Raw genomic sequence first — 27,645 nt, forward strand, 5'->3', positions numbered from 1 at the left:
TATTAATTATAACTGTATTTGACTCCAGACACTTCTATATATATAGTAAGTATAGATATTCACCTTCCATGATTTTTTACACAGCTTAAAATCAATAACTTTCTTATAGAAATTCCAGCCAGAATTTCACTTAAGCTTCAGCTTGAGCAAATGCCAGTAACCCTAGTTTCTTCAGAAAATGCAATTTCTAGTTTTACCTATATTTTTTTTTACTTTGCATCTGTTTAATTCAACTGACTTTTTCCCACAGCTTGTGCACATTTTATAAACCTGCAAACAAAGAATGAATCTGAGCTTATTCAGCCAAACTTATTTACAAATGTGTATATGTACAAACATTGCAGATGCTCATCACAGAAAATATCCAGTTAAAGTGACGGTGCAGTTAAATATCTCTTGTAGATATAGATTATTTTAGTTTATTATTTTTGACAGTCACATTTTACACTGAGATTTGATTCACACAACATATAATCAGTCGAGTTGAAGGGTCATTGAATGTGTCCAGTGGTAAAATAAGTTTTTCAAAGATTCTGGTTCGTCGTTGCATAGTTTAAGTTTGTTTTGAATATCTAAATGTTTGGAGGGATGCAGATTATTTGGGCATATGATGTGTAAAGTTTTGAAGTGCACTTCTTTAATATTACTGGTGACACAGAGCTGATAACAACCCGCTCTCTGCCAGTTGGAATCCACTGGTAAACACTGAACTGAGAACACATCGATGCTGTGATCTCACCACAAAACTGAAGGCGGCACCGCAGTTCCAGTGCCCAACAATAGGGGGCGTCAATCTACGGATCTCGTTTCCCGTTAGCCCGTCAAGCTCAGCTACCCAAACCTTGACATTGCGAAGATGGAGGCTGTGGTGGTGTAGACCGGGAAACAACTCACTGCGGAGCCGTGTTATGACAAGATACCCAGTCGGTCCAGGTAAACGCAAACCCCGCTGCATACCCGGCTGTCGAGCAAACGCTAGCGCCTGTCCAATGTTGTGTAGCTAGCAGAATGACACCTAATGTCAGCGGAAGGGGCTAGCGCAGACAACATTAGCTAAGCTAGCTAGCAGCGGCGGATAAACAGCGTAGTTCGTGGAAAGCTGAGAAGTCAACACGCGGACCCGCTGGTTTTCCTCTACGACAGCGTCTTGTCTCATCCAGGGAGACGCTGGCGTAGCGCAGGAAGCACCCCCAGCTAACTTCAGCTAATGTCATCTGCTAGATGTTTTGATGTCGATGCTAGCTCACGCTAGCAAGCTAATCATTTGCAGGAGCGTTTCCTGGTTGAGACGCCTCTGCTTGTTGTCGAGCCGACGTTTAGGATATTCGAGGGAAGTGTGTGTTTATGGTGTTTTTGTTTACCTGGCACCAGAGCCAGCTAGTGTTGAGCCGATATGATATGATGCTAGCCCCGATATCTTCATGTTTTCTATTAAAGGCAAGGACGTTAGTAGTAACATCAGAAACCTGGTTTCACTGTCAAACTACACGTCAGTGCACATGACTCCAGTGCTTTACAACAAGGGTTAATGATAAGTTACTCTCTTTATTTCCCCGTGCAAGCATCAAATGAATTAATGTTTTCTTTCCATCCAAATACTCAAGATAAGTGTAACCCAGTTAAAGGTTCAGTGTGTAATATTTAGGTGAAAGGGATCTATCAGCAGGAACTGAATACAAAATAATCCTAGTGTGTGTCCTCTAAACCGTATGAACGGTTGTTTTCTCTACTCTAGAATGGGCCCTTTGTATTTAAATACTTTATATTTACATCTGGAGCGGGTCCTCTCTACGGAGGCCACCCTGTTTTTTACAGTAGCCCAAACTGGACAAACTAAACACCTTGTGCGTTTTTATGACGACTGAAATCTAGCACAGGTTCTCCTTCAGGTTTGGAAGGGTAGGGTCAGATGAGGGGAATTCAGCTGCAACTTGCAACTTCACTAGATGTCACTAAATTCTACACAATGAACCTTTAAACAACTTAAAACCGATTGTAACCTTTAATTTTGTCATAAAGATCAATGAGATTTCCGATCACAAAATCGTATTGTGTATTTCTCTCAGCCGAAGCCACTTAGCTTTGATAGTATTAACACCACATTGACTCTTCTGGATCTGTGTGTCTGCAGGTGGAGGCAGGTGGTGTGAGTAGAGTGCAATAAACACCTGCAGCATGTACTCCGAGTGGCGCTCGCTGCAGCTGGTGGTGCAGAGCGACCTGGGCCACCTCAGTGTCCTGCACACCTTTCCCAACAATGTGGGCACGGAGGTGGCAAATGCTGTGGTCAAACCTCTGGGCACAGCTGTGAGCCCTGTTGCCACAGAGAACATCCTCAAGACAGACAAGGAGGTAAATGTTCTGTATTTACATAGCACTTTTCTGGTCTTGATGAAAAAAGCCCTTTACTGTACAGTAACATACATGTACACACACACACATATTGCATTATGTTCAACACTTTCTCTATCACAAATCAATGACACACTGCCAGCACAGCTGCAGGGAGCAAATTGGGTTCAGTATCATGCCCAAGGACAATTAGACAGAGGAGGAAGAAGTCCATACTGGTAGACAACAACAGTTAGCAGAGCCCAGTGTTTGCCACACTGTGTAGTGCTGCTAGAGCTGGGCTTAGTTTATTTTTTGAAAACATCAGTATCCATAAGATCAGTCTAAAAAAACATTTACGTCACTGTACTTTTTCTATGTGGTCATGCAACTTAAAGATGGAACAACTGGGTTAGTCTTTGCAAAAGTGCAAAAACATCTGATCTCTTCAAATGAGGTTAAACTACAGAAAAATTCTGTTTGTAATGTGATGCAAATTATTTTCTGTGTGCCTGCTCTGCGTTTGTCATTCTGCACAATCCTTGTTTGATATATTGATAAGAGCTGTAATCAACTTAAAGGAACAGCCTCTACATCACTGGATTTATCTTATATCCTACTACATACAGTAGATTTTTTCACTGTTGGGATGATAGAAAGTGTGTTGACCGTGATTTAGACCACATGCAATGTTTGACATTGAGGCCATTTTTGTGTAATGGGATCTCTGTTTACTCTGTCAACATCCTTTTAAATGCCTGTAGGCAAAACCAGGTTAGGCTCTTATAAGTTTTTTTGATCAGGAGTGTCTCTGGTGTAGCTACTGTTACATATAAAGGCGTGAGTGAGGAAGTACTACAGAGGTACTGTAGCTTCTCCTTTTGTCTGCAGGATCTGTATCTTTTACCTGAAACATGACAGACAATTATTGATAAACAATATAGATATGTTTAATAGAAATATTCAAAGCCCTTCCAGAGAATCAGGACTTCCTCCTGGTTCTATGCTCTGTTCCCAAAAGATGTCTTAGAAGTCTCCCCTGTGCTCTGAGGAAATTCTGGAACGTCTGCTAATACACATTGTGATGAACAAGGGAACCACTGAGCGCAGAGCAAGGCAGGACTCACAGTTAATAGTATGACAGCATGTGTTGGGTTAAAAATATTCCAGCAATATTTCTCAGGTATATCTGAAGTACCGCTGTTGCTTTGAAATTCATGGCATACTGAGGATAAAGATTGGATAAACCTACCTGCCACTACTGATAGCAGGGATTAAGGTTCTCTGTTGCTATGACGGGTTTCCATCCGTTAGATTCCAGAAAGGTCACGTATGAGAGCAGTGCAGAGAAAAATAGGACTTAGGTTCAGATGACAAAACCTTCTTGCTCAAAGGGAGAGGTATCAATACCAGAAGGGGCAGACTTTTGTTGTGCCCTCCTCTACTGTAATTCTCTAGTAACAGACATACTACCCAAGCAAGAACGTGAACAATAACATTGTTGTTACATTAACCCAGTGTAAGGGATTCAGCTTAGTAGTTATTGGTTAAAAGTTATGTTTCTGATCCGTTTGTAATGTTTAGTATATAGACACACACACACACACACACGATCATGGGTAATCAGACGTGAGTCATCATCCTTAGAAATGTGCACCAATGTTTAAATGCCACAGTTGTAGAGTTTTCATTCATCTCTTGCCATTTGTATAGTTGATCTGTTTTTGATTTAGCAATAAACTAAGAACCATGTTTATGAGAGAGGAGACGACTGCCATTAACATCATCCTCTCACTACAAAACTTTGGCCATCCTTGCTAAAAGACAGATAGGTTTCCTAGATGTAACTCACTTGACATAGTGCAGGCTGACAGTACAGTGTCATATCAACAGAATAACAGAAGATATGAGGATATATTCCTGTTTAAAACTTGGTTTTCAGAACTGGCATTCTTTCTCTGTTCCATACAGTGAGATACAAGACAAGATGCTTTACATGCTACATAATGCCTCAAAATAATCAATATCTCAGAACATAGAATATTAAATCGAATTAATGAGACTGGTTTTGCTCTTAGGTAAAGTGGACCATGGAAGTGCTGTGTTATGGCCTCACCCTCCCCTTAGAAGGGGACACGGTCAAGCTGTGTGTAGATGTGTACACAGACTGGATGATGGCCCTGGTGTCGCCCAGGGACTCCATGCCTCAGCCTGTGGTGAAGGAGCCCAATATGTATGTCCAGTCCATCCTCAAACATCTCTACAACGTGTTCGTACCAAGGTATGTGAGAAATGTTCACAGATGAGTCTTTATTCATCTCTTCTTTTTGTTTTACTTTTTTTTAAATTTGAACTAATACGATATGCATGTTGTCTGTTTTTACACCATTTCTGCTACTGTCCTCCTATATAAATCTGTGACTGTTTATGTATCTCATCATGCCTGCTGTTTCCTCTACACTTCCTCTTTGGCTCCTTCTCTCCCTCTGGTTTCCTTCCTGGTCCCCTCATTGCAATCACATCCTCTTCCCCTCCAGGCCTGACCAGCACAGTCTGAACCACATCAGGCTTTGCCAGCAGGTTCTGACTGCTGTCCAGAAACTGGCAAGAGAGTCCGTCTCCATGGTTAGGGAAACCTGGGAGGTGCTGCTGCTGTTCCTGCTACGCATCAATGACACCTTACTTGCCCCACCCACAGTTGGAGGTAAAAGTAATAGACATCTTGCGTAATGAGAGTGATGTGGAAGTTTAAATGATGAGAAAGTTTGAGTGTTATTTTGCTGACATCCTCAGAATAATTCATGTTCGAAAACGGTTTGAGTTATTAGTGATAATTACTAACAACATTAATAACCTGCAATTTCCTCATCCTTCAGTTGGCGTGGCAGAGAAACTGGCAGAGAAATTGATGGCAGTGCTGTTTGAGGTGTGGCTGCTGGCATGCGCCCGCTGTTTTCCCACGCCACCGTACTGGAAGACGGCTCGGGAGATGCTGGCCAATTGGAGACACCACCCTCCTGTCGTAGAGCAGTGGAGCAGAGTGGCCTGTGCCCTGACCTCCAGGTTGGAAAGACATCGACTAAAATAGGGTTTATAGTGTATTACTGAATTGTTTCCGGAGAGTTAAGCTAGTTGACCTGTTTAACCTGTTAAACACCTGTATTCACAGAGAGGAGAAGCAAACCTACTTGTTAAACAAATAGAAGCTACCGCTGAAGTGGCAAATACTGTTTATTTGTGGTTGTAATTGTGACTATATGAAACAAAAAAATAATCTTTTTTTGTTAAGGGATTCCAGGGTCTGTATTTTCTACTGAGACAATCTTTTTTTCCGGTTGTTTTATTCAATTCAGGCTTTTGCGCTTCACCCACGGACCGCCCTTCCCTCCGTTTAAAGTTCCTGATGAGGATGCCAGCCTGATTCCTCTGGAGATGGACAATGACTGTGTGGCACAGACGTGGTACCGCTTTCTCCACATGCTTAGGTGAATAATTCTTAGATACTTTTTATTGCATTCTCTGGGGTCCACCTCCAAAACTTCCTCTCTAAACTAACACTAACGGACACAATCGTTTTCTTTGTTCATTGGGTTTGAAAGACAAGGAAGTAGTTGCACATAGAGGAAATAAAGCACCTCACATGATTCCCATAAAACATTTCTCTGTTCTATCTTCTTAACTTCCATCTTTTATGCATTTATTTAACTTTTATCTTATCCTTTTTGTTTTTCTTTTACCCATTCTTAATTGTAAATTCATACATTTAAGGTCACTTTTTTTGTCGTCAGTCCCGATGGTGTTCAAAAAGTCCAAATAGTCACAATGATCCCAGTAAAAGACATTCAAATAAATTGGATTCCAGTATAACCAAGTGATTGCTTAATCTGGTAGAGGATATATCTAAACAAGCTTTAACCGCGTATTTAACTTATTTAAGTTGTCTGTTAACTGAATTATTTTACTGTCCATTTATTTCCAGCAATCCAGTGGACCTGAGCAACCCTGCGATAGTGAGCACCACTCCAAAGTTTCAGGAACAGTTTCTAAACTCCAGCGGTATCCCTCATGAAGTGGTACTGCATCCGTGTTTGAAACAGCTCCCCCAGATCTTCTTCAGGGCCATGAGGGGGGTCAGCTGCCTAGTAGATGCCTTCCTGGGTAAGAGAGACATTTAGGGAGACTTTTAGCCTAAATGTTTAAAAGCTTAACAAAAGGATATTTGAGAAGGAAGTGGTGAGACTTATTAGAAGGATTCAACGTCTGTTTCAGAAGTTTTAGCAAATGAACCATAAATCATGTCAACATAAGGTCTGGTTCATGTCAAAAAAATGCTTTTGTGGCTTGGGATGATAATGATTTGCAGAGGGTGTCCTTCCTAACATTTTGTTTGACAAAAATAAAAGCAGCTGTAGTGTTAACTCTGATCTTTCCAAAGCAACTACATGATGTCACAAGTTAATTTTAGTACTGAGTTGAGATCAATGGATAACAACAGCTTCTGGAAGGAAGGAAAAATGCATTTGTAGTATTTAAAAAAAGGGTAAGTAGAAACATAAAGTATATGCATTGAGTGGTGAAGTAATTATGTACTAAGAGCCAGCAATCCAGCCTTTCTCCTTTCACACAGGCACCACTCCAGAGTCAAATCAAGATGGAGGGTGTCAGTCACTCAATACTACCTGTTTGAAAACATCTACATAGAAACATATCAGTTTGTATTCTTCTCTTTACACTGTAGGTGTCTCTGTTGAAAAGAGAGATGTACGGGAGAGGGTGTTCACTTTTGCCCCAGTGCTGCTCCTCCATGGTACAGACATGACGCGTCGAATAATGAGATGGGCATATAATGGTCTATTTCATTGGTGGTGATGATGTTAACAACTGGGATTAGTTTTGCTGTAGCGCAATGATGCGTTTGGAATGAGCCACAAGATCTACAACAAGATGTCTCCTGTGGGCATGAAAAGTCAATCAAGAGGGATGGAGATCAGTTACTTGTGATTTGTTTTTAACTGCATGTCAACGAATGAATATTGTCTGTGATCACCTCACATACTCTGAAGTCTCTGCATTTCCTTCTGTCTTTCTTACCATGAGAAATTGGAAGATGATTATATTTAATCAAACAAAGTACCGGCTGCTGGAAAACCTAATGAGACTAATCAGACATTCCCAATCTCCCCAGCTCCCACTGAGGGGGCAAAGGCAAACTGTTCGGCCCAGTTCATTTTTACCTCTCTGTCAACAGGTATATCACGTCCAAGAGCTGACAGTGCCCCGCCCACCCCGGTCAACAGAATGAGCATGTCCCCGCCCCCCTCCATCACCAACACCACGCCCCCTCACAGCCGCAAGCAGCGGCACACTGTGGTCACCAAAACCACAAGCAAGAGTTCAACTGTAAGTGCATTAAACCATAACAAATATAAAGTGGTAGAGTTATAAGAACACTTTTTTCCTCTGTATTACAGACAGATTAAGTTTAAAACAAATGTAACATAGTGTGTTTATTATTTCCTGCCATTTCTTCAGTTATGTGAAGAAATCATCTTTTTAACTAATTTTTGTGTGTGATGTAGGGCTGTTCGATTATGGAAAAAATCATAATCACGATTATTTTGGACAAAAACTAAATCACGATTATTCAAACGATTATTAATGTGCCCTTATTTTTTTTAATGACTAACCGGAAGTACCAGTCACTTCCAGTTCCGGTAAACACCGATTACGGCTGCGTGTCTTATTCCTCCGTGAAACCATGCAGGATATCGGTGCCTTGTTATTCAAACCCTTAATGATGGCAACATTCTCCATAAAAACACTTTGTAACTGAGAACTTTGAAATTTCCTCTCATTATTAAATGTCCCCATCTGCCCCCCCCCCCCCCCCCACTACAAGCACACACAGAGAGAGAAAGAGAGAGAGAGAAAGGGGGGGGGGGCTATGAGGACCATCATCATTTACCCCCGAACCCCGACATTGAACGGGTTCCATACAACAACAAGCGGAGAATCACGAGCTGACCCGCGCGGGTCCGGTGAGAACAGCCGGCGGCTGCGCGCTGTAGAGCGGACGCGGTGCGGCGCGGCCGCTACACTGTGTGGTGCTGCTGCTCGTCGGATTCGAAGAGTCGATCAGACGGGGCTGCCCTCCCTCTGCCATTTTCCACTCGCGCTGTTTTTTAAATACCTCCGGTCCCCACACACACAACTCGCCTCCTTCACTTCACAGCTGCTTAAGAGTGAGTGCCGGTCAGTGGGGCCGCGCTGAATGCTCCGGGGGAGGGACTGAAATGTGCATGCGCGTCTCTTTAGAAAAAAATGCCAAATAATCGTTTCAACTCGATTATAGTAGTTTGGAGATCGTTTGACCCAATAATCGTAATCACGATTATATTTCGATTAATTGAGCAGCCCTAGTGTGATGTGTTAAGCCGATTTCAGACCGGGGTTTCTCCTGCTAGCCCCCTAGGAGAAACTCTGTATAATATCTGAATAAGTCCATGTGACAATACAGCAGGAAATTGTCTGGAAAATTAATTGAGGACGTTTCTAACACATGACAGACAAATCTGAAAAACATTTTTATATCATTAAAAGCCATACACCTGGTAGGCGCAATAGAAGATGTCAGCTTAGAAAGACAACAAGACACTATAGTTTTGGTGATAAGCGGCGGTGTTGATAAAGCAAAACACGTGATTTCCATATTTTCCATGAATTTACACGCCACGTCCTGCCTCCTGCATGCTGTGTCACCCATCACCTAAAGCCAATGGAGATTTCTGTGTTGTTGTGAACGCGTCAGAGTTAATGTCTGAAAACAGCTTTAGTTACACTGATCCTATTGTGGAAACCCTAGTCACATATCTTTCTCTGTCCCTTCTCACCCTGCAGAGCAGTGGTAGTCAACCAACCAAAGCATCCCAGCAGCAGCAGCAGCAGCAGCAGCAGCAAAATTCGTCCTCCCCGACCCTGCTCTCCAGCCCCAACCAGAGCAGCTGGGAGTCTCGGCCTCTGCCCGCCCCGGCAAGGCCGAAGGTTAACAGCATCCTTAACCTGTTTGGCCAGTGGCTTTTTGACGCTGCTCTGGTGCACTGTAAGCTCCACAGCGGCCTCAGCCGGGACCCTAGCATGACGGGTAAGAAGTGAGACAGTGGCTATAGTGTTTCCATTAATGCATGGTCAGGTGGGTGTTTCGTTGCTGTTCATTAGTATACATGTTTTTGTGGAATCCTCTGTGTTGTCTGTGTTATTTATTATTGTATGTCGTTGGGATATCCTATCCTTTTTTCACCATTTTCTCAGAAACTTCTTTGTGCTTTTCTGTATGTGAAGGGCTTGGTTAGAAGTGGCCTGGTATGAGATTTCCATCTGATTCTAATTCATTTGCATCTACCAACTGTTTAAACAAGTCTACAACTGCATATAGACTACACGCACCTGGTGAGGACTTCATATAGAACAATTTTACTGGTAAATTCATGGCTAGAGGAATCAACAACAACACACAAAGCACTTAGCATTTGAAAATACATTTGGCATACCATTGGCTCTCCCATTTTTTTTTCTCCTTTTGGTGTAGTGTCCTGCACGTGTCTACCATGTCTGACTAATGTTAAAGAGTTGTAATGGGTCACAAGTCATGTTTTGAGGAGAACAAAAAAGCAATTCATGCCTGATATGAATTGATCCCAAAATATTGGATTTGCTTTGATTTTGTGTCTCTCCACTATTTCTGTTATCTTGCAGCCTCTTTTATCCAAATTCTCCTTTCTTATAAATCTTGTAAGTAGGAACGGCAGTTTTTTTTCCTCGCTTGATTTGCGTTTCTTGACAAATTGTCCTGCTTTTTAGTTGAGTTCCTCATGATCATTGCCATTATCACCATTGTTTTTCTGTTCCCACTCCTTGTCATACATATGAAAGTTCACCAGCGTTCTCCCAGCGTTTCTCCAGAGCTGATGGAATGGGTTTCACCAGCTGACCACTTGTCTCGATCATACCGTTGCCAGTTTGTGACGCCACCCCCGTTTTAAGTTCTCATTTTCTTTTCTTTGAGTCACACTAATCCTTATTGTTTAGTTTCAGCCCCCACCTCCAGTTCAGCATTAATGTTTTGTTCCTTGTAATTTCCTTTTGTATTGTCAGCTCACTTGAGTTTTGATTTGATTGGTTTGGTGCCCCAATGCATGAAGTGAATGTTCTGTAGCTCGAGTGACAGTCATATAATTGTGGCAGCGAGGGAGCTGACACAGGGATTTTGTGAAATAGTCTTGCAGCACAGAATGACTGACACATTTTATTACCAGCACACTTCACCTAGTCATGCTCTGTGCCAGTAATAGATAGAGCGTCTGTGGCAAACTCTTTGTGTCAGAGTTCCCTTTATTGAATGCTTTTAAAAGATACGAGTGTGTGTTTGCAGTCATTTGAGTCTTTGTTTTATCTTTTTTTTTTCTTCATAGCAATGATTAAATGTCCGCTTTGTGGTGCTTTTGTTTTTCCAGTTGATTTTTTTTGTTCTGTGCATATAGCAGACACATGTATGTCTATTTTTGCCTGTTTCTCATACATGCATGAATACTAATGACGACATTACAATTCAGTGTCCTTTCATTCTCTGTCTCTTCCCGTTCTCTACAGCGATAGCCACTCAAGTAGGTCTGGAGCTGAGAAGGAAGGGTTCTCAAATGTCCAATGACTCCATGGTGTCAAACCCCATGTTTGACGCCAACGAGTTCCCGGAGAGCTATGAGGCTGGACGAGCCGAGGCCTGTGGAACTCTCTGCCGCATCTTCTGTAGCAAGAAAACTGGAGAAGAGATTCTGCCTGTTTATCTTTCCAGGTATCAACTTTTTTTATTCTATTAATACCAGATTTTAGATCGACATTAACATCAGCCTAAGCCCTGGGCCACACCTCCCACCTCACCTACACCTGAATATCTAGGTTTCCATTTCAATGCTACAGCAGCATGTTATCTAGAGCTTTGATTTTGATTTTTAATGGGCAAAAATGTACCGGAAGAAAGATCTGTTGTTTGTCATATTAGCAACTTTACATATAAGTGACAGTATTCACGATAGCTTATGGGATGAGGTATGTCTGAAAATGTCAAAGACATTAAATTAGTTTGGTTTCAACAATTCTATGTTAATAAAATTAATAATGGAGGCTACACAGTTACTGTATAGTCATACTAGAAACAATGGGCTGTATTTATACATGACGGTACTATATGACTGCTCATTGAAAGAGACTAAATCAGCTTCACCAGCCACCTGGTGGCTGACTACAATATAGGTCATAAATTCCACCTTGCTGTCTAGAAATTAGTACATAAAGCTTGAAGTACACAAAAGGCACTTCGGCAAGAATGAGTTAGAAAATGGGAAATGTATTTAAGTGTGTATTTACAGACGTCTGTATTCAAGATTGAAAATCAACAATTACTATTTAATATATCAGCTCAATATTAACAGCCATGTACCACTTCAGATTGTTCAAAACATTTCCTTGTTCTTTCATTCTCATATTTATACAGACGACATTGGTCCTCAAATATATAACAGGCTAACTACATTTAATTTTAAAATACAATATTATAAATTTAGGGGGGAAAGCAGCATTGAAGTCAGCAAGCGTTTTTTTTTTTTTTATTCTCTTAAGAGATGTGGGTCTTGAGCTTCTGTGTAACGGCCAAGTCAGTGGATGGGACATGGAGCAAACTAAAAACCTCAAAGTACAGGTCAAATACATTTGTTTAACATGATGTATGCTAGTAATAATTTTTTCCATAAGTATAGTATTATTGGTATTTAATGCTATAAAAATGGGGTGAAACTTCATATTTGAAAACTATGCATGAGTCATAATTGGTCATCCACACCTGAGACCTTGCTACTGCAGTCTCCAAATGCACAAGATGGCAGTAGAGGATAGTGGAGGCTTTTTACCCCATCTATATATAGAGTCTATGGTAGAGACCCAGTGCAGGCTGTAATTCAATAATGATAACCAGTTAATAGGAGATAAAGTTTAGTCATTTTTCAGTGTGCAAGTTCCATCTCAGGAGCAGCGCCACACCCACACTGGTGCAGTAGACACACACATGTGTGATTGCACGTAGCTGTCATTCTGGTGTGGCCCAGGCCAAACTGTGGACAGTTTAATCTGTACAAATTACATGTAGAAAGGTGAATACATTTCTTTTCCTCTCATCTCTATCTGCAGATTCTACATGGTCCTGATTCAGGGTCTCCAGATCTCTGACTTCATCTGCAGACCAGTTCTGGCTTCTATCATTCTCAACTCTTCCTCTCTCTTCTGTACTGACCTGAAGGGCATCAATGTGGTAGTGCCCTACTTCATAGCTGCCTTGGAGACTATAGTTCCAGACAGGTTAGTTTAATGATATCGTATTTTAGAAAATAGTGGCAACTTGTACTTAATATTATCTTGTAAATAGTTTTTTATTTTTATTTTTTTGGAGTGGGGTTGCTGTAAAACCCAGCTGTAAAACAGATTATAGCCTTTACTATATGAGAGAGTGGCCTCGACTGGCCCTACTTGGCAGTCCCAATATATGGAGGCGTATTACTCTGTGCTGATCAACAAGTGATTCAGCTTCCCTGCTCTTTTATAATCACTCATAGAGCAGATGTTTTCCTGGGTATGCAGGGCTTTGCTATTTCTGCAACAAGGAAGTTAAATGGTAAACGGTGCTGTGAGATGATCTACAGGAAAATGGATTAGTGTTTGGTTTTAACTGTAAAGTACAAAGTGCGCAAGGCCATCCCGGGAGGGGGAAGGGACGACACACCGGCCGGGTACTCTGGCATGGTAAAAGGTCACAAGGCCTACTGTGCGTCTGCCCTATCCTGAAGCAGTAGCTGTAATAATTTTGAGGATACTGTTTTAAGATCGGTCAACTGGCCCTGGCTCTAGCCTACACTGCCCTCAAATGATAAGTGGTCTGGATAATGGATGGATGTCTGAAACTTGTCTCAGTGAGATTTGTTGTACTCTTCTAGGGAGCTGTCGAAATTCAAGATCTATGTAAATCCTACTGACCTAAGGAGAGCCTCCATCAACATCCTGCTCGCCATGTTGCCGTTGCCGCATCACTTTGGCAACATCAAATCAGAGGTAACAGCTTGGACTGACTTCTCTTAAAGCTAATACAACGTTGTTTATAATTGTCATAGCATTGGTTTCTCATCTGCTATTTTAATGCAGGATTTAGCAGGTTTTCCTTTTTTTATTTAAACACCTTTATCCCTTACCCTTTGCTTTTTTTGAAAATTGGAACACGTTGAGGGTGTACAGCATTTTTACTTTATTTTTAAACTCTGAAAGGCTTTTAGATGTTCACATAACAGTAAGGAATTAAGCCCTAGAGGCTTTTATTGCTTGTCTAGCTTTCTTATAAACCACGTTGTTAAGTATTGACTTTGTGTGCCTCAGGTTCTGTTGGAGGGAAAGTTCAATGAGGAGGATGGGTGGCCTCATGACCAGCCTGTGTCTTTCCATTCCCTGAGGCTACGGCTCGTCAATGTCCTGATCGGAGCACTGCAAACTGAGACTGACCCCACTAACACTCAGCTCATTCTGGGTATCTGCTGCCCAATTTATATCCTCTTCATCTCTTTTGCCTCTCCACATCCTTTAAGTCTATATATAGTTCTTTGTTAAGTTTGTCTTTCCTCCCCCTCAGGTGCAATGCTCAATATCGTTCAAGACTCGGCTCTCTTGGAGTCCATTGGTGCACAGACTGAAACAGTAAGGCTGAGATTGCTGCTCTTTTCTCCTGCTGAATAATTAACAATGTATGATACTATGGTCTAATGGTAGACTGGACTTCAAGATTGCTGTGTTTTTCTGGCATTAGGGGAGTATAGATGGGAGCCATGTGACAGTGAGGAGTCAGAGTCACAGCCGCACCAACAGCGGCATTAGTTTCACCAGCGGAGGCAGCACAGAGGCAACCAGCCCAGATTCCGAGCGTCCTGCTCAGGCTCTGCTGCGAGACTACGGTAAGACACACGGTTACATTCACACACCAATATCTTTTTGCTTGGTGAATTAACACAGTAACATCAGCTATTGGTGGTGATCATGCATACATGGGATGAGCATCTGTAACTTACTAAATTGACACATTTGTTCTTCATAGCTAACGTGGTTAAAGTGGTATGGAGAGTAAAGAAGCGTTGGGTAAAATGTCTTTGTAGGTGAAACGGTCATTTGTTGCTGTGATGCTGTGATGCTGTGCTCTCAAAGTGCCAGAGTGATAATGTTGCTGAATCAGAAGTGTTTCTAAGACTTTCTCTGGGGAGGGCTGAGCGATGTTTAACTGATGAAATATGTCGGACATTTTGATGTTAAGAGATTATTTAAACAAACTCACAATGGCAGCTCTTGTTTTAAATTTGTGTAATATCGATGAGCAGTGTGCTGCTAAAATTTTCAAGGATTCCTATTCTTCAGGATTCTGCAGGGTTCCCGTCAAATGGGATGGTTACATCATGTTGTGCACAGAGAGTAGGTGGGAGTCTGGAGACTAGGGCTGGGCATTAACAAAACGTTTATTGAAACCGACATTTATAACTTCTCGCAGAGTTAAATTTGCTCATGTCTGTTAATTTGGTGTATACTTTCCCCAATGTGTGCACTTTCCACGCAGTTTAACATTATTATTAGGAGTTATTAGGGCACGTACGGTACTTGAAGCTTACTTTGTGTTTGTTTGATTCACTCTATGGTTTATGAGACACGTATTTAAGCACATAGAAAAAAATTTAACATTTTGCGAGCACACAATAATTAAATAATCGTTCATTAATTGTAATCAAGGTAAAGCATTCACTCAGGAAATAACCTTGAGTGATTGGTGCTTGCTAAGCTGCGACTGCCCAAGCATTCTGTTTAAATGTCCACTCCCCATAATGTGACTGCCTTATCTTATAAGGTTTCCAATTTCTAGCAGTTTATTGTTCCATCATGGATTTTCTGTGATAGAATAATAAACTATTGCATTGAAAGTTTTTAATTTTTTTGTTATTCAAAATTCATAGTTTCAAAATGTCCACCTCGGTCAGCCCTATCCCTCAGCAGTTAATTTATAATGTACCTTTTCTTCAGTCTCCTAATTTTGTTCCAAATGGTTTGCCGTTCTGATTTTCAGCACTCTGCTTACGCATGGTTCAATACCTGTACCTATCTACTAGTTTATCTTCCAGGATTTTTTCGTTGATGTGTTGAGTGCTTTGCTCTATTCTTTGCGTTGTTTGGTATTTCGGTGTGTTATATGATCTAGCTTTTCCAGATACGGCGGCGGGCCTGCTGGTGCGCAGTATCCACCTGGTCACACAGAGGCTCAACTCTCAGTGGAGGCAAGACATGAGCATTTCACTGGCTGCCCTGGAACTGCTGGCTGGGCTCGCCAAGGTAAAGCTAGCACCACAGAGACTCACTGTAACACTCTGCTGCCAGGCCACAGTGTGGTTGTGGCTCAGCCCCACCCTCGGTTTAAAAAGAAACACAGACCTGCAGCTCTTTATACATCTGTGCCACAGAAGGGGAGAGAGGTGGAAACAGTGATGTAACGTTGGTAATATCCTCAAAAATATGGATAAAATAAGAAAATACAGGCAGAAGTTAAAGTCTCTGCAGATCAATACACTGCACAACAACTGGGTTACTAATGCCTCAAGCAAAAACAGGTATACATAGGTTATTTAAACATGTGTAAACCTGATAATAAAAGGCAATCAACTAATTTCGCGTTTAATTTTTTCCACCCGTTGCGTCATGAATGCAATGAAAGCAGAGGTGCTCTCTTACTTCGCTGTGTTGCCAAATTAGAGTGTTACATAAGTGTAATGTTTCCATCGGTATCGATTGGAACTAGTGAGAATTAAAACCAGTTTCTTCTGTAAAGTTATTTGACCCAGGAGTGAATACTGATTGTGTCCATTCCCATTGGAGACAAAAGTAAAATTAAAACCCCAACAAAACAAATCTGTCATTATTTGGTAAGACACTTTATCTGTTATGTACCAGACTCTGGCAGAATTGTTTCCAGTGTCATGAAAGGAAGAATTTTGATAATGTGTCTAATGTGTGTCACTTTACTGTATTTCTGTTATTTGTTCCAACCAGGTGAAGGTCGGAGTGGACTCTTCAGACCGTAAACGTGCCGTCAGCTCTATATGTGGGTACATCGTGTACCAGTGTAGCCGTCCAGCTCCTCTTCAATCTCGAGACCTCCACTCTATGATTGTCGCTGCCTTCCAGTTTCTGTGTGTGTGGCTCACAGAACACCCTGACATGCTGGATGAGAAGGTTTGTTTAAAGAGATGATGTCAAAAAAAGATGTTTTTTGGCTTGAGAGGGTAAGTGTTTTGTTAAAACAAACTCTCTTTTTTGTATCAGGATTGTTTGGTAGAGGTGTTGGAGATTGTGGAGCTAGGAATATCTGGTAGCAAGTCCCGACAGGAACAGGAAGTTCGGCATAAAGGGGAGAAGGAGCACAACCCGGCTTCAATGAGGGTGAAGGACGCTGCTGAGGCAACCCTGTCCTGGTGAGACGACTCAAAGTTTATACAGAAAAGATCAGATATAGAGTTACTGGATGTAGTTACTCATGGTAATATAGGTATAGATCATTTCAGGATTGTCACTGTAGAAAATAGAGTATTTCAGGATACTTCAAAGTACTGTAAAAACACTTTGCTCAATAAGTTCAGAGAGAGACTGATATGCCTGTGTTCAGGAGCTCTCTGACTTCCTATATTTTAATATGTTTTATTCTTTTAGTAAAGCTTTAACCATCACCATCCCTTTACTTGTGTACTGGTGACCCAGTGACACAATTAAACTAAATCAAGGTGTTTGACCGACCGACTTATCTATGGGCTTTTCAAAAGCTTCCGACATCTTGGACAAAGCCACAAACAAACTTCTATGAGAATGTGACCATATGCAGCTCGGACCACCTAAATGATTTCTGAATATTTGTGAGGATTTTTATGCAGTAAAATAACTTTAAATATAAAAAGAAATACACGTTTTTCTAGAAGAAACTGGTTTAAAAGATATTGTACTAAATAATTTGTCTGCTTCTTTATTGACATAGTTTCCCCTGTTTTTCTACTGATCCTCGATACAGATGACTACTTTAAAGTGAAACATGCATTCATTGACCCAGTTTCATCATATTTATGTCCTTGCTTTGCCTGTGGTGTTCCCTAGTATCATGCAGGTGTTGGGGGCCTTCCCTTCTCCCAGCGGGCCTGCCTCCACCTGCAGCCTACTGAATGAAGACACCCTGATTCGTTACGCCAGACTCAGTTCCACAGGAGCCAGCAACTTCCGCTACTTTGTGCTGGACAACTCTGTCATCCTCGCCATGCTGGAGCAGCCTCTCGGCAACGAGCAGAGTCAGTAGCTTATCATCCATCCTTTGAATTATTATCGATTTATTGTAATGTTGGGGGTAATTAATGTGTAATAAGAGATGTAAGTGGGTTTTCTTTTTAATGTACAAGTAGAGGCTGCATCACCCAACATGAACTTAACACTGTTCAATGAAAATAAATAACCAGTAGGAGATCTCTGTCACCACAGACCCCAGTCCATCGGTGACAGTTTTAATCCGAGGCACAGCTGGCAGACATGCCTGGACCATGCAGCTCTTCCACCAACCCAGAGGAGCTCGGGCCAATCAGAGGGTGAGATCATGCTGTAGATTACCGGCTAATGAAAGGCAGCAATGCTGAAGAATCATCACCCTATAAAAATTTGAATAGGACATGCTAGATTTCTGTATGTCCTCACATCTGTTTCACTGATAACACACTCCATATCTCTCAACACATCTCTCTTCCCACAGCAGGTGTTTGTTCCAGAGGGTCGTCCTCTGCCGAAAAATGATGTGGGGATAAAATACAGCGTCAAGCAGAGGCCCTTCCCTGAAGAGGTGGATAAGATTCCTCTTGTCAAGGCTGACGTCAGTATTCCTGACCTGGATGACATTGTCAGTAAAGAGGTGAGAGAAAAGCGTATTGGTCTTATATTCAAGATATGACTAATATTAAACAAGTTATTCTCATTGGCTGAAAGCTAAACCAACATGTTTGTTGTCTTTGGTGAAATAGAACCACAAGGTAAATTAATCAATCTTTGTTACTGTATAAACTCAGGCGTGTTATTTGGACTGGCAGGATGATTCAAGAGCTACAAATACTCTGAGTTATCCCCCACACGTGAGTTGTTGGAGAGGTCAAATTTCACTGGGTGTCTCTTGGATAATAGGGTGAAATCATCTGGTTTGGTGTCAAATATATGCTAATTGTTTTGTGTGGTTTCTCAATCCAGTGCACCACTCAGCACTTTTTAGTTTCTAACGCAATCCAAAGCAATGTTTCCCATTCATTATGTAGACTGTGGCAGCGCGCCATATTCTAATTTATCCCGCCGTAGTTTAAGATTGAACCCAATTTTTTTCACACTTCTCATAATAACATTAGAGATCTGTAGCTCTTTTTGCCGGGTGCTTGCGCAAACAACCGTGAATTACTTCATGCTATGGTTATCTTTCACTCTTCAGTGTGTGTACCTCTCACTCTGAATCCGTATGCATGAGCACCCCAGTTACCGTCATCGATTGAATTCATACTCTGGAAAACATTACTAAGCCACAACCAACTACAGTCTGAATCAATGACTAAAAAGAAAGTGAGCATTAAAAGCTTCAAACAAAGTTTATTAAAGGGTTGTTGCACTGGATTGGATTTGATTGCACAGATTTAGCTAATAAAATGCTAACCCCCCCTCTGTTGAAATGTTAGATCACAACACAATCACTGGTGCTCAGCACCGACTTTGGGAGTTCATACCTCTGTATTTGGGTTGAAGAACTTGACTTTTGTGGGCTAACACTGAATCAAATGCCATTCATCACTCAGTGTCTTGACATAGTCTTTAAAATACACCCCATGCCCTTTGTCTTTTCAGCTGGAGGTTCAGCATGACAGGCTTCGTATTCTGATGACCAAGCAGATAGAGTATGAGAACGCCTTGGAGCGGCACAGTGAGGACGTCTGGAAGTCCAACACTTTCCCTGACCCACAGACGGACTGTAAACCTCCTCCTCCGTCGCAGGAGTTCCAGACGGCGCGTCTGTTCCTCTCCCACTTTGGCTTTCTCTCTCTGGAGGCACTGAAGGTTGGTGAACATAATTTGTCTGATGGAATTAATACTAGTCATAGTTACTATTGTTAAGGGTAAATGAACTGCGTTTACACATTACTTTGCTGTTCTTAAAACTCAAAAGCGCTTCACACACAGGTCACAATCACACAGACACACATTCATACCGCACACAACATTCTTCTTATATTTATGTATGATATTGTTCTCGTTAATACAGTTAATTTAGAATATTTTATATGAATTTATCTTTGACAGGAGCCCAACAACAGTCGTCTACCTCCTCATCTGATTGGCCTGGAGTCATCCTTGCCAGGGTTTTTTGATGACATCAGCTACTTGGACCTGCTTCCCTGTCGACCATTTGACACCGTCTTTATTTTCTACGTGAGAGCCGGACAGAAAAGTAGCCACGAGGTGAGGGAACGCTGGATGATTGGTTGCGTCTACACACAACAGATTGTCTTTATATAATACTCAGTCACAGACTGTACATTGGGTGATAAAAAAATTACGAATGTGTGTGAAACTATTTTAAAGGCAAGTGAGAATTAGATAAATTATGATTTATAATTACCACTGTGTGGATAATTTGTCAAAATTTTTAATGAAACAAATTTAATTTAAAGTAACAAAATAAAAGACAGTCATTGGGAAACTACCTGCTTCCACAGACTAATTCAACTTGTCAGTGACAGTTCACCACCTCAGAGTCTCACCCAAACAATATCAGGACATTCTGATGTAAATTAAAAACCATAGGAATGTCATACTTTCACCCATTTCTCTTTAAATTTAGGGTAGATGGAAATATCATGTTTTTCACTGTTTTGGTTGTGGCAACAGATGAGGAGATTCCTATGGCACTTGAAAAAGATGGCGTCATTGAAAAGATAGCAATGGGCAGTGAGTTACTGCACTGCCTGCTTGTTTACTAGTCTGGTAGCCGTTACATCAACAAATTAGGTTAGCCTACAAAATTAGAGGTCTGGTGCTTGCATGAAAAGCGTGGTCTGGAAAGGAGTCAAATTGCCGGCCTGACTTATTGTCACAGCCCCTCAGAATACCATTGATGAGTTTTTGGGGCAAATTTAAGTTGAAGGTGTGAAGAATTTACCTTGTTTCTTCTCTCACAATATGTGTATTTAAATCTCAGAATGAGAATGGATCTATTTTTGCTCCTTGTGATCAGATCCTGAGGAACGTGGAGTCATCATCGAGTGTCCAGCCTCACTTCTTGGAGTTCCTGCTGTCCTTGGGCTGGCCTGTGGACGTGGGACGCCACCCAGGTTGGACGGGACACCTGGACACCAGCTGGTCCCTGAACTCCTGCTGCGACAACAATGATACACAACAAATAGGTGAGCTATTTGGCATTAAATCTGAAGACAGTTTTTTTTATAGTAACAATGTCAATGACACACACATTTGTTTACTGCAGAGGAAGCAGCTACTCCTGAGGACACCGGAGGTTCTGTGTTCAACGGGGAGAAGAAGGTTTTGTACTACGCTGATGCTCTGACAGAGATTGCCTTCGTTGTTCCATCTTTGACAGAAAACTCGGGTCAGTGTCCTCGCTTCTATGAAGTGGTTAGATATTGCATAAGATAAAAAGCCAGTGATGGAATCAGGAATGACAGTTGCCATTTGCTCTTTGTTGTTACCCAGAGGAGTCATCAGTGCACAGTGACTCCACAGTGGAGGCCGACACCAACACAGAAACAGTGCCTGGTTTACTCAAACAACCCAACCTCACACTGGAGCTCTTCCCCAACCATTCAGAAAACCTTGAGTCTGCCAAGAAGGTAAAGTATGGTTTATGTGGTTGTATCAGACATGTATGTTAATTAGGATTTTAGAATTTTTCAGACAAAGATTTTGCTTAAACACACCGTTTGTTGTGCTTTTTCTTTTAGCTGAGTCCTTTGGTGAAGGCAAAGAGGTCATCAACTGGAAAGTCCTTCCCGCCACTGGGTCCGGAGACAAAAGTGTTCGTGGTTTGGGTGGAGCGCTTTGATGATATTGGTAGGAACCTATTCTTTATACTGCCATATCCTTTAATTTGAGGATACTAGTGGTATTGAAAAATATTATTCTAATCTATAGATCATATTCTATTTCTTTTTCAGTAAGTTACTTCATATAAAATTGTAACGTACTCTGTGGTAGTAAAAAGAGATTCTTCGTGAACACTGGATTGAAGTGCATGAATGTCATTGTTTCTGTGTTTTTAGAGAACTTCCCGTTGACTGAGCTCTTGGCGGAAACCAGCACAGGCTTGGAGGCTAGCATGAGCAACAGCACTTCCTGCAGGTATATAGAAGTTTGCATTTTGCTGACAGCATGATACGCATGCTGTTAATGTATTGGCTATTGGCTTTATGCAAAAATAAAGAATAACAACACCTCTGCAAAACTGTATGTAGCACAGAAAACCACTGCATAAACACACAGTGAGCAAAGCAGGAAGTACAACAGGCAGTGTGCAAAAGCGAGCAAAGAAGAGGAAGTGTCACAGAGCTGTGATGATGCCTCAGGAGATCTTGGTTGTAGATAAACACCGACTGAGCCCATGGACCACATTCTTCAAAAGTATTTAAATGTGTTGTGTTTAACCACATAAAGAGTTCCCCCTTAGAGAGGCCATTGGATGAAGGTGTGTGACCTGATGCATTTATTTCTTTAATTACAAATAATTTACTGAATGCCCAGGTCAAGATAATGAGTTGTTGGCATATTTTCAAGTTTGCTTGATTGACTTTTTACTTTTCATCACAACAAACAAATAACTTTTGAGGCCATTCAAATTTGAAACCAGAAGCAGAGAAGGAAGCAAGTCAGAAATATATACATTTCTCTGCTTACCTGATTGTTTCATGAAAACCTATTTTTACACTTAAGTTCAGTCAAGTGCTACATGATGGCAGCCAGGTCCGTCAAGATATTTAAATCCAAGGTTTAATTTTGGTATTATCATCATATCATATATCATATAAGAATGTCTTTTTGCTTGAGTATTAAGGATGTGTCAGGAATGGTGGCCTCTGTACAGTGAAATGTAACATTATACGTCTTATTTATATTCTATATGTCATAATGTTGTCATGGTAGAGGCTCAAGCTGGAGTCGTATTAGGTTGCTACATGCTTCCCCCTCTTTATGTCAACAGCTATAAACTGTATTATATTAATCTATTACATCCAAATGTGCTTTTTTGTGTTTTAAAATTGTCCCACTCTTCCCCAAACACAGTACACATAAATTATTTAACTCTTTTCAACCTTTTATGTTGCAGCTTTATGCCAAAGTTAAAACAATCCTCATGGGTCCACACTGAGTGTGCCTTAGTCACAAAGTGAAAACTAAAATATTTACATTGATAACTGGTCAGACTCTTTACTCTGACACGTGAAATGGTTTGTGCTTATTTACTTCAGCTTTAGGCTTTAGTATAACTAGAGTATGAAGGGATCTGAATACTTTGGGAATTCTCTGTACTCCCACAATAAATGAATCACTGTTTGTAACAGATTAAATACCCACTTCCTTTCTTTATCTTGACAAATCCCTAAATGTCTTTCTATCTGTTGTTTTGCAGGTCGGGCTTACTAGAGAAGGATGTTCCACTGATCTTCATCCAGCCTCTGAAGACGGGACTGTTCAGGATTCGGCTGCATGGAGCTGTGGGCAAATTTGGCATGGTGATCCCCCTGGTGGACGGCATGGTGGTCAGCCGCAGAGCTCTAGGTAACAGCACTCGCCCTTAGTTTGTCCCCCACCTCCCAACCTCACTTCTATTACTTAACAGAAAGAGCAGGGTTGTTAAATCCAAGTCTACATCAACTCTTCTACCAATACACGTGGCGTCCACACTACTCTGGAGTTTTAGAGACGCTAAAATGTGCACATTCATCTTATGGTGGGTGACTCAGTTTGAAAGGCACTGGAAATACACTCAATTTTATAAGTTTTAGTATGGTTTCCACTCGGTACATTTTGGTTTGTAACATGAAGAAGGAATGGGTGTCATCTTTTGATCACTTAAATTGAGAGAGAGCGCCGTACCATTTTTTTATCCGTACCATTAAATCAATGCATACCACTTATGGTCAGCAGATGGCATAATACAGGGATCATCACTCATTGGTGCAGCTTCTCTCTACTGCAAATATATTGTGCACCATTAAAAAAACATAAAGGCACCTCATAAATCATGTGCAGAACAGCCACTTCATATTTATTCCATCTGAGCTGTTTTACTGATAAATGCCTGTGTTTCCATGTGCTGTTTTATATTAAATGAAAAAAGCAACAAGTGAGGTAGTAGTAGAAAAAAAATTGAACAGTACGGTGGCCCTGAAGTGCAAATCATAACAACAACTGGGGAAAACCTGCAGCAAATACGCACAACAGGAATTAAGAAAACACAACAACCAAAAAGAAAACATAATGCCAAATAAAAAAAAGCAACAGCAAATAAGGACATTTTGGTTGATTCCAGTAAAGCCAGTAATTCAAACAGGTTGAACCCACTGTCAGAGCTGCTTCCTCTCACGACTGACGACCTCACCTGTTTGCGTCCCTCTCCCAGGGTTCCTGGTGCGTCAGACGGTCATCAACGTGTGCCGACGGAAGCGTCTGGAAAGTGACTTGTACAACCCGCCCCATGTGAGGCGGAAGCAGAAAATAACGGAGATTGTCCAGCGTTACCGCAACAAGCAGCTGGAGCCAGAGTTTTACACCTCGCTCTTCCATGATGTGGGGGAGGGAAAGCCTCACCTCTAATCCCCCGGCCCTGTCCTAACACTGGCTCACAAGCGCACACAGACACACACACATGCTTTATACCTATACTCTTACACCATTTACATACATACACACCCACGCCACACACACACACACACACAGAATCTTTATATTTATACTGTACTATTTTGTTATTTATATGAATACATATATCAACACTGTCTGCCTTTGACTCTGAGAGCAAAGTGTCAAAAACCATGCCAAGGTGGAAAAGCTACATTTCTGTGTCGCAGCCTCTCGCGGAACATTTGAATGGCTGAAGTTCAACGGTCTCTGCTCATTAGGTCTCATGCTTTGTGGCGAAAGAGTTTTCTGCTTGTCTTCAAACTGCAATACGATAGTTACACTGTTGGCCTTTCTCAACTTGTAAAAAAAAAATAATGTTTGTTCTCTAAACCCTGTGACATGAGTGAATTTCCTGATGGTTTTGGTAATACAGAGTTGTGTCCAAAAAACCCAGATCTGTTTTTTTTTTTTGTTGTAATCAAACAGATTCATAGCTGGATCTTTGCCGAGGACACAAACATGCAAGCGTCATACAAAATGTTGTTAAATCTGAATCACTGCGGCTTTCAGGCAAGTTGCTTTGATAGAGCGCAGACATGATGGACATCGTTAACGGCCAATCATCTACACCCAGACGTCAGCTAAAGTCTTCCCAGTGCAAACAGAAGTTCGGCCGCTGCAGCAGCTTACTGAGTTTTTTGTTTTTTTTCTTCAGATGATTTACAGGACTCCTGTGTTCTATTACTGTATGTGGGTGTCTCTGTGCCTGTCTCAAAGTCATCCCATCCCACAGCAGCCACTGCACTGTGTTTGTGTGTGTGTGTGTGTTCACATGTATCCTTATTCAAATAATCAACACTACAAGAAGTCGTACTGACCCCTAAACCTCCCACAGAAAGCATTTCATGATGAATTATGTCACTTTAAAAACAAATGCGTCTCAAAGTAAATTCAGTTTTGAACATTTCAATCTCGGTCAAAGCTCGGTAACTGGAGAGTTTGCCGGTAAAGCAGTGACGGAGCTCCTGGAGTTTGCACTTGATGATCGCAGAGCTGATAACACAAGGACCACAAGGACATTTTAGCTTTGGAGTTTCAAACGTGTCACAGATCTGCACATCCCATAAAACACAAGCAGGTGTTGAACCAATGATTTAAAGTGGAGGCAGACAAATGGAGGTGCGTACACCGTCCCTCATTTCTATGCAGTTTTAATGATCATCTCAATACAACTGAATAGGAGCGAGCGCTGCTGTGCAAACCTCCATTCTGCTGCTGACAAACAACCACGGGACAAATTAAGTGTCTACCAAATCTATGGTGATGTATTCAGAGGCCAAAAATAATCACTGTAACAGCGTTTCTAACGTCCATCTTGCCTGATCACAGCTATATTTTTTTTAATTCTAAATCCCAGAAAGAGAAAATTTAATCATTTTGGTTTCATTTCAAATTTTTGCCTTCACAAATATTTCTTTGGGGGGCTTCACAGTTTCACTTTAGTTTACTCACTGTACTTTGGTCTATTCAAGCTCTCCTCACTGTCTGCCTGTAACAATGTGAATTTATTTATCACAGCGATGGGACAGGACACACAACTCTCGTTTCTTATGTTTTGGAAAGTCTTAATGCACTGAGCACATTTTCTGTTTTATTTTCTATTCCCTGTGGTTCCCCTTCCATGTCTTTTTGTACTTTTGTGCATTTTGAAAGAAACCCCTGCTAAAGGAAGAGTTTTATCTTGTGAAATATGAATGAAGAAGAGGCGCCGGCGAGTTTTTAAAACCTATCATGTCTAACTGTGTGACTCACTTTTTACAACCGTGCTTTATGCACATGCCTTTTTTTTGGAAGGAAAAAAAACACATTAAATATGCTTCAAAGAAACTACATACAATCAGTCATACATTGTATCCTGTGTTACTCCTCTGATCATATTTAAGGATTTGCCATGTACAGAAGAGGAGGATGATATGTAAATATATGAAAGTGAAGGGCATTTACAAATTGTCTGTTGCATTCATCTGAGACGGCGAGAAAAAGCTATGTGTGTATGCAATTATGTGTTGGAGGATCACAATGGGTATTGAATGTAACATGCATCAATTAAAACTATTATGAGCTTTTAATTTCTCCCATTTCCAATGTTTGACTTTTTGTTCGCAGGATTTATAAAGGGCAAAAAATTCATAAAAAAATATAAAATTTTCTCTGCAGAGGATGTAGATTTAGATCTCAGTTAACTCTGATAACTAGGAGCCAAATGAAATGCACAGTTATTCTATGATAAATATTTGCACCACAAACTGAATGACAGCCTGCGGCATTGGTTGTGGTCTGGTGTAAAATAAAGAGGGAGAGAAACAAAGCCTAGTATTGTAACTTGATAAGACTTGTAAAGATGCCGCAGCTAACCCTCCGGGCCTCGGAGCTGTATCAAATTATAACGGACTGTAACTGAAAATAGAACTTTGTTCTGTTTGACTTTAACAACTAATGGTTCCCCACCTTTATTTATGTTTGCAGCATAACCACACACAGCAGGTGTGACACCACTAACAGTCAATGTTGTGTATTTATGCTGCATCAGAATGATCATGCTTAATGTGGAAGAGGAACAAGTCAACGTATTAAAGTATATGAAATATGGAGGGAAATGATTAGGCTGCAGGTACAATTCAGAGCCTCTACACAGGAAAACAAAGTGTTTTCGAGACCTGAAGGCGAGTGAGTTGTGCACTTATATCTGTTTCCACCAGAGGGCGCCTTTCTCTTGAATTGACCAGAAACACATTGGATACTGTTGTTACAAACTACAGGGGTCTAAATATTGAGCTAACTTAATTTAGTATATTGGACTATATTTATAATTTCAAAATACTTTATTATAAGTATTTTCTGGTCGTTGTGTAATTTCTTTCAAATAAAAAACAACTAATTTTTTCAGTCTTAACTCATCAAGCGTGTATGCTTATGGCGGCTAAAGCTAGAATGGCTGTATAAAGATAATTAATGAATGTGTTAATCCGTTTTTTGAATTCTTCGTATTTGGTCACGTATGATGCCAAAAGTTCTGAAAAAGCAATTGATTGAAGGGAAGGCTACATTTATGCTCTTTATTGTTCTATGTTAGGATGTTTGATCATTAACATCCAATAAGCGTATCGTCACACTGAATGAAAAATATTGACAGTTACAGGATACAATATAAAGTGCTGGGTTTTCTCGATTCAGTTGAATTTGCAGCACATATAAAGTACATACAAACTTTCTAACAAACAACAA

The 27,645-nt window shown here is 40.9% G+C and overlaps 1 protein-coding gene across 8 annotated transcripts; it reads left to right on the forward strand.

Moving 5' to 3' along the window:
* The first annotated feature begins 825 nt into the window (after window positions 1-825).
* On the forward strand, window positions 826-26,489 carry ralgapb (Ral GTPase activating protein non-catalytic subunit beta). Of its 8 annotated transcripts, none has more exons than XM_061074166.1 (32): window positions 826-933; window positions 2,132-2,352; window positions 4,410-4,612; window positions 4,869-5,035; window positions 5,208-5,394; window positions 5,685-5,816; window positions 6,311-6,489; window positions 7,070-7,138; window positions 7,580-7,731; window positions 9,229-9,472; window positions 10,978-11,179; window positions 12,568-12,735; window positions 13,368-13,482; window positions 13,801-13,948; window positions 14,051-14,115; window positions 14,225-14,369; window positions 15,662-15,783; window positions 16,498-16,680; window positions 16,771-16,919; window positions 17,590-17,777; window positions 17,965-18,068; window positions 18,230-18,385; window positions 18,540-18,602; window positions 19,354-19,563; window positions 19,807-19,965; window positions 20,741-20,909; window positions 20,990-21,112; window positions 21,217-21,353; window positions 21,465-21,573; window positions 21,783-21,861; window positions 23,147-23,295; window positions 24,140-26,489. In XM_061074166.1, the coding sequence occupies exons 2-32, from the start codon at window positions 2,176-2,178 to the stop codon at window positions 24,331-24,333; spliced, it is 4,647 nt and encodes a 1,548-aa protein (XP_060930149.1). In that variant the 5' UTR covers window positions 826-933; window positions 2,132-2,175; the 3' UTR covers window positions 24,334-26,489. The 8 variants fall into 8 exon arrangements, with proteins under 8 accessions (XP_060930149.1, XP_060930151.1, XP_060930150.1 ...); XM_061074168.1 differs by having other exon boundaries at window positions 18,561-18,602; XM_061074167.1 differs by having other exon boundaries at window positions 18,233-18,385.
* The last annotated feature ends 1,156 nt before the right edge of the window (window positions 26,490-27,645 follow it).

The sequence above is a fragment of the Limanda limanda genome, chromosome 7 (genome assembly GCF_963576545.1).
Source record: "Limanda limanda chromosome 7, fLimLim1.1, whole genome shotgun sequence".
Taxonomy (NCBI): Eukaryota; Metazoa; Chordata; class Actinopteri; order Pleuronectiformes; family Pleuronectidae; genus Limanda; species Limanda limanda.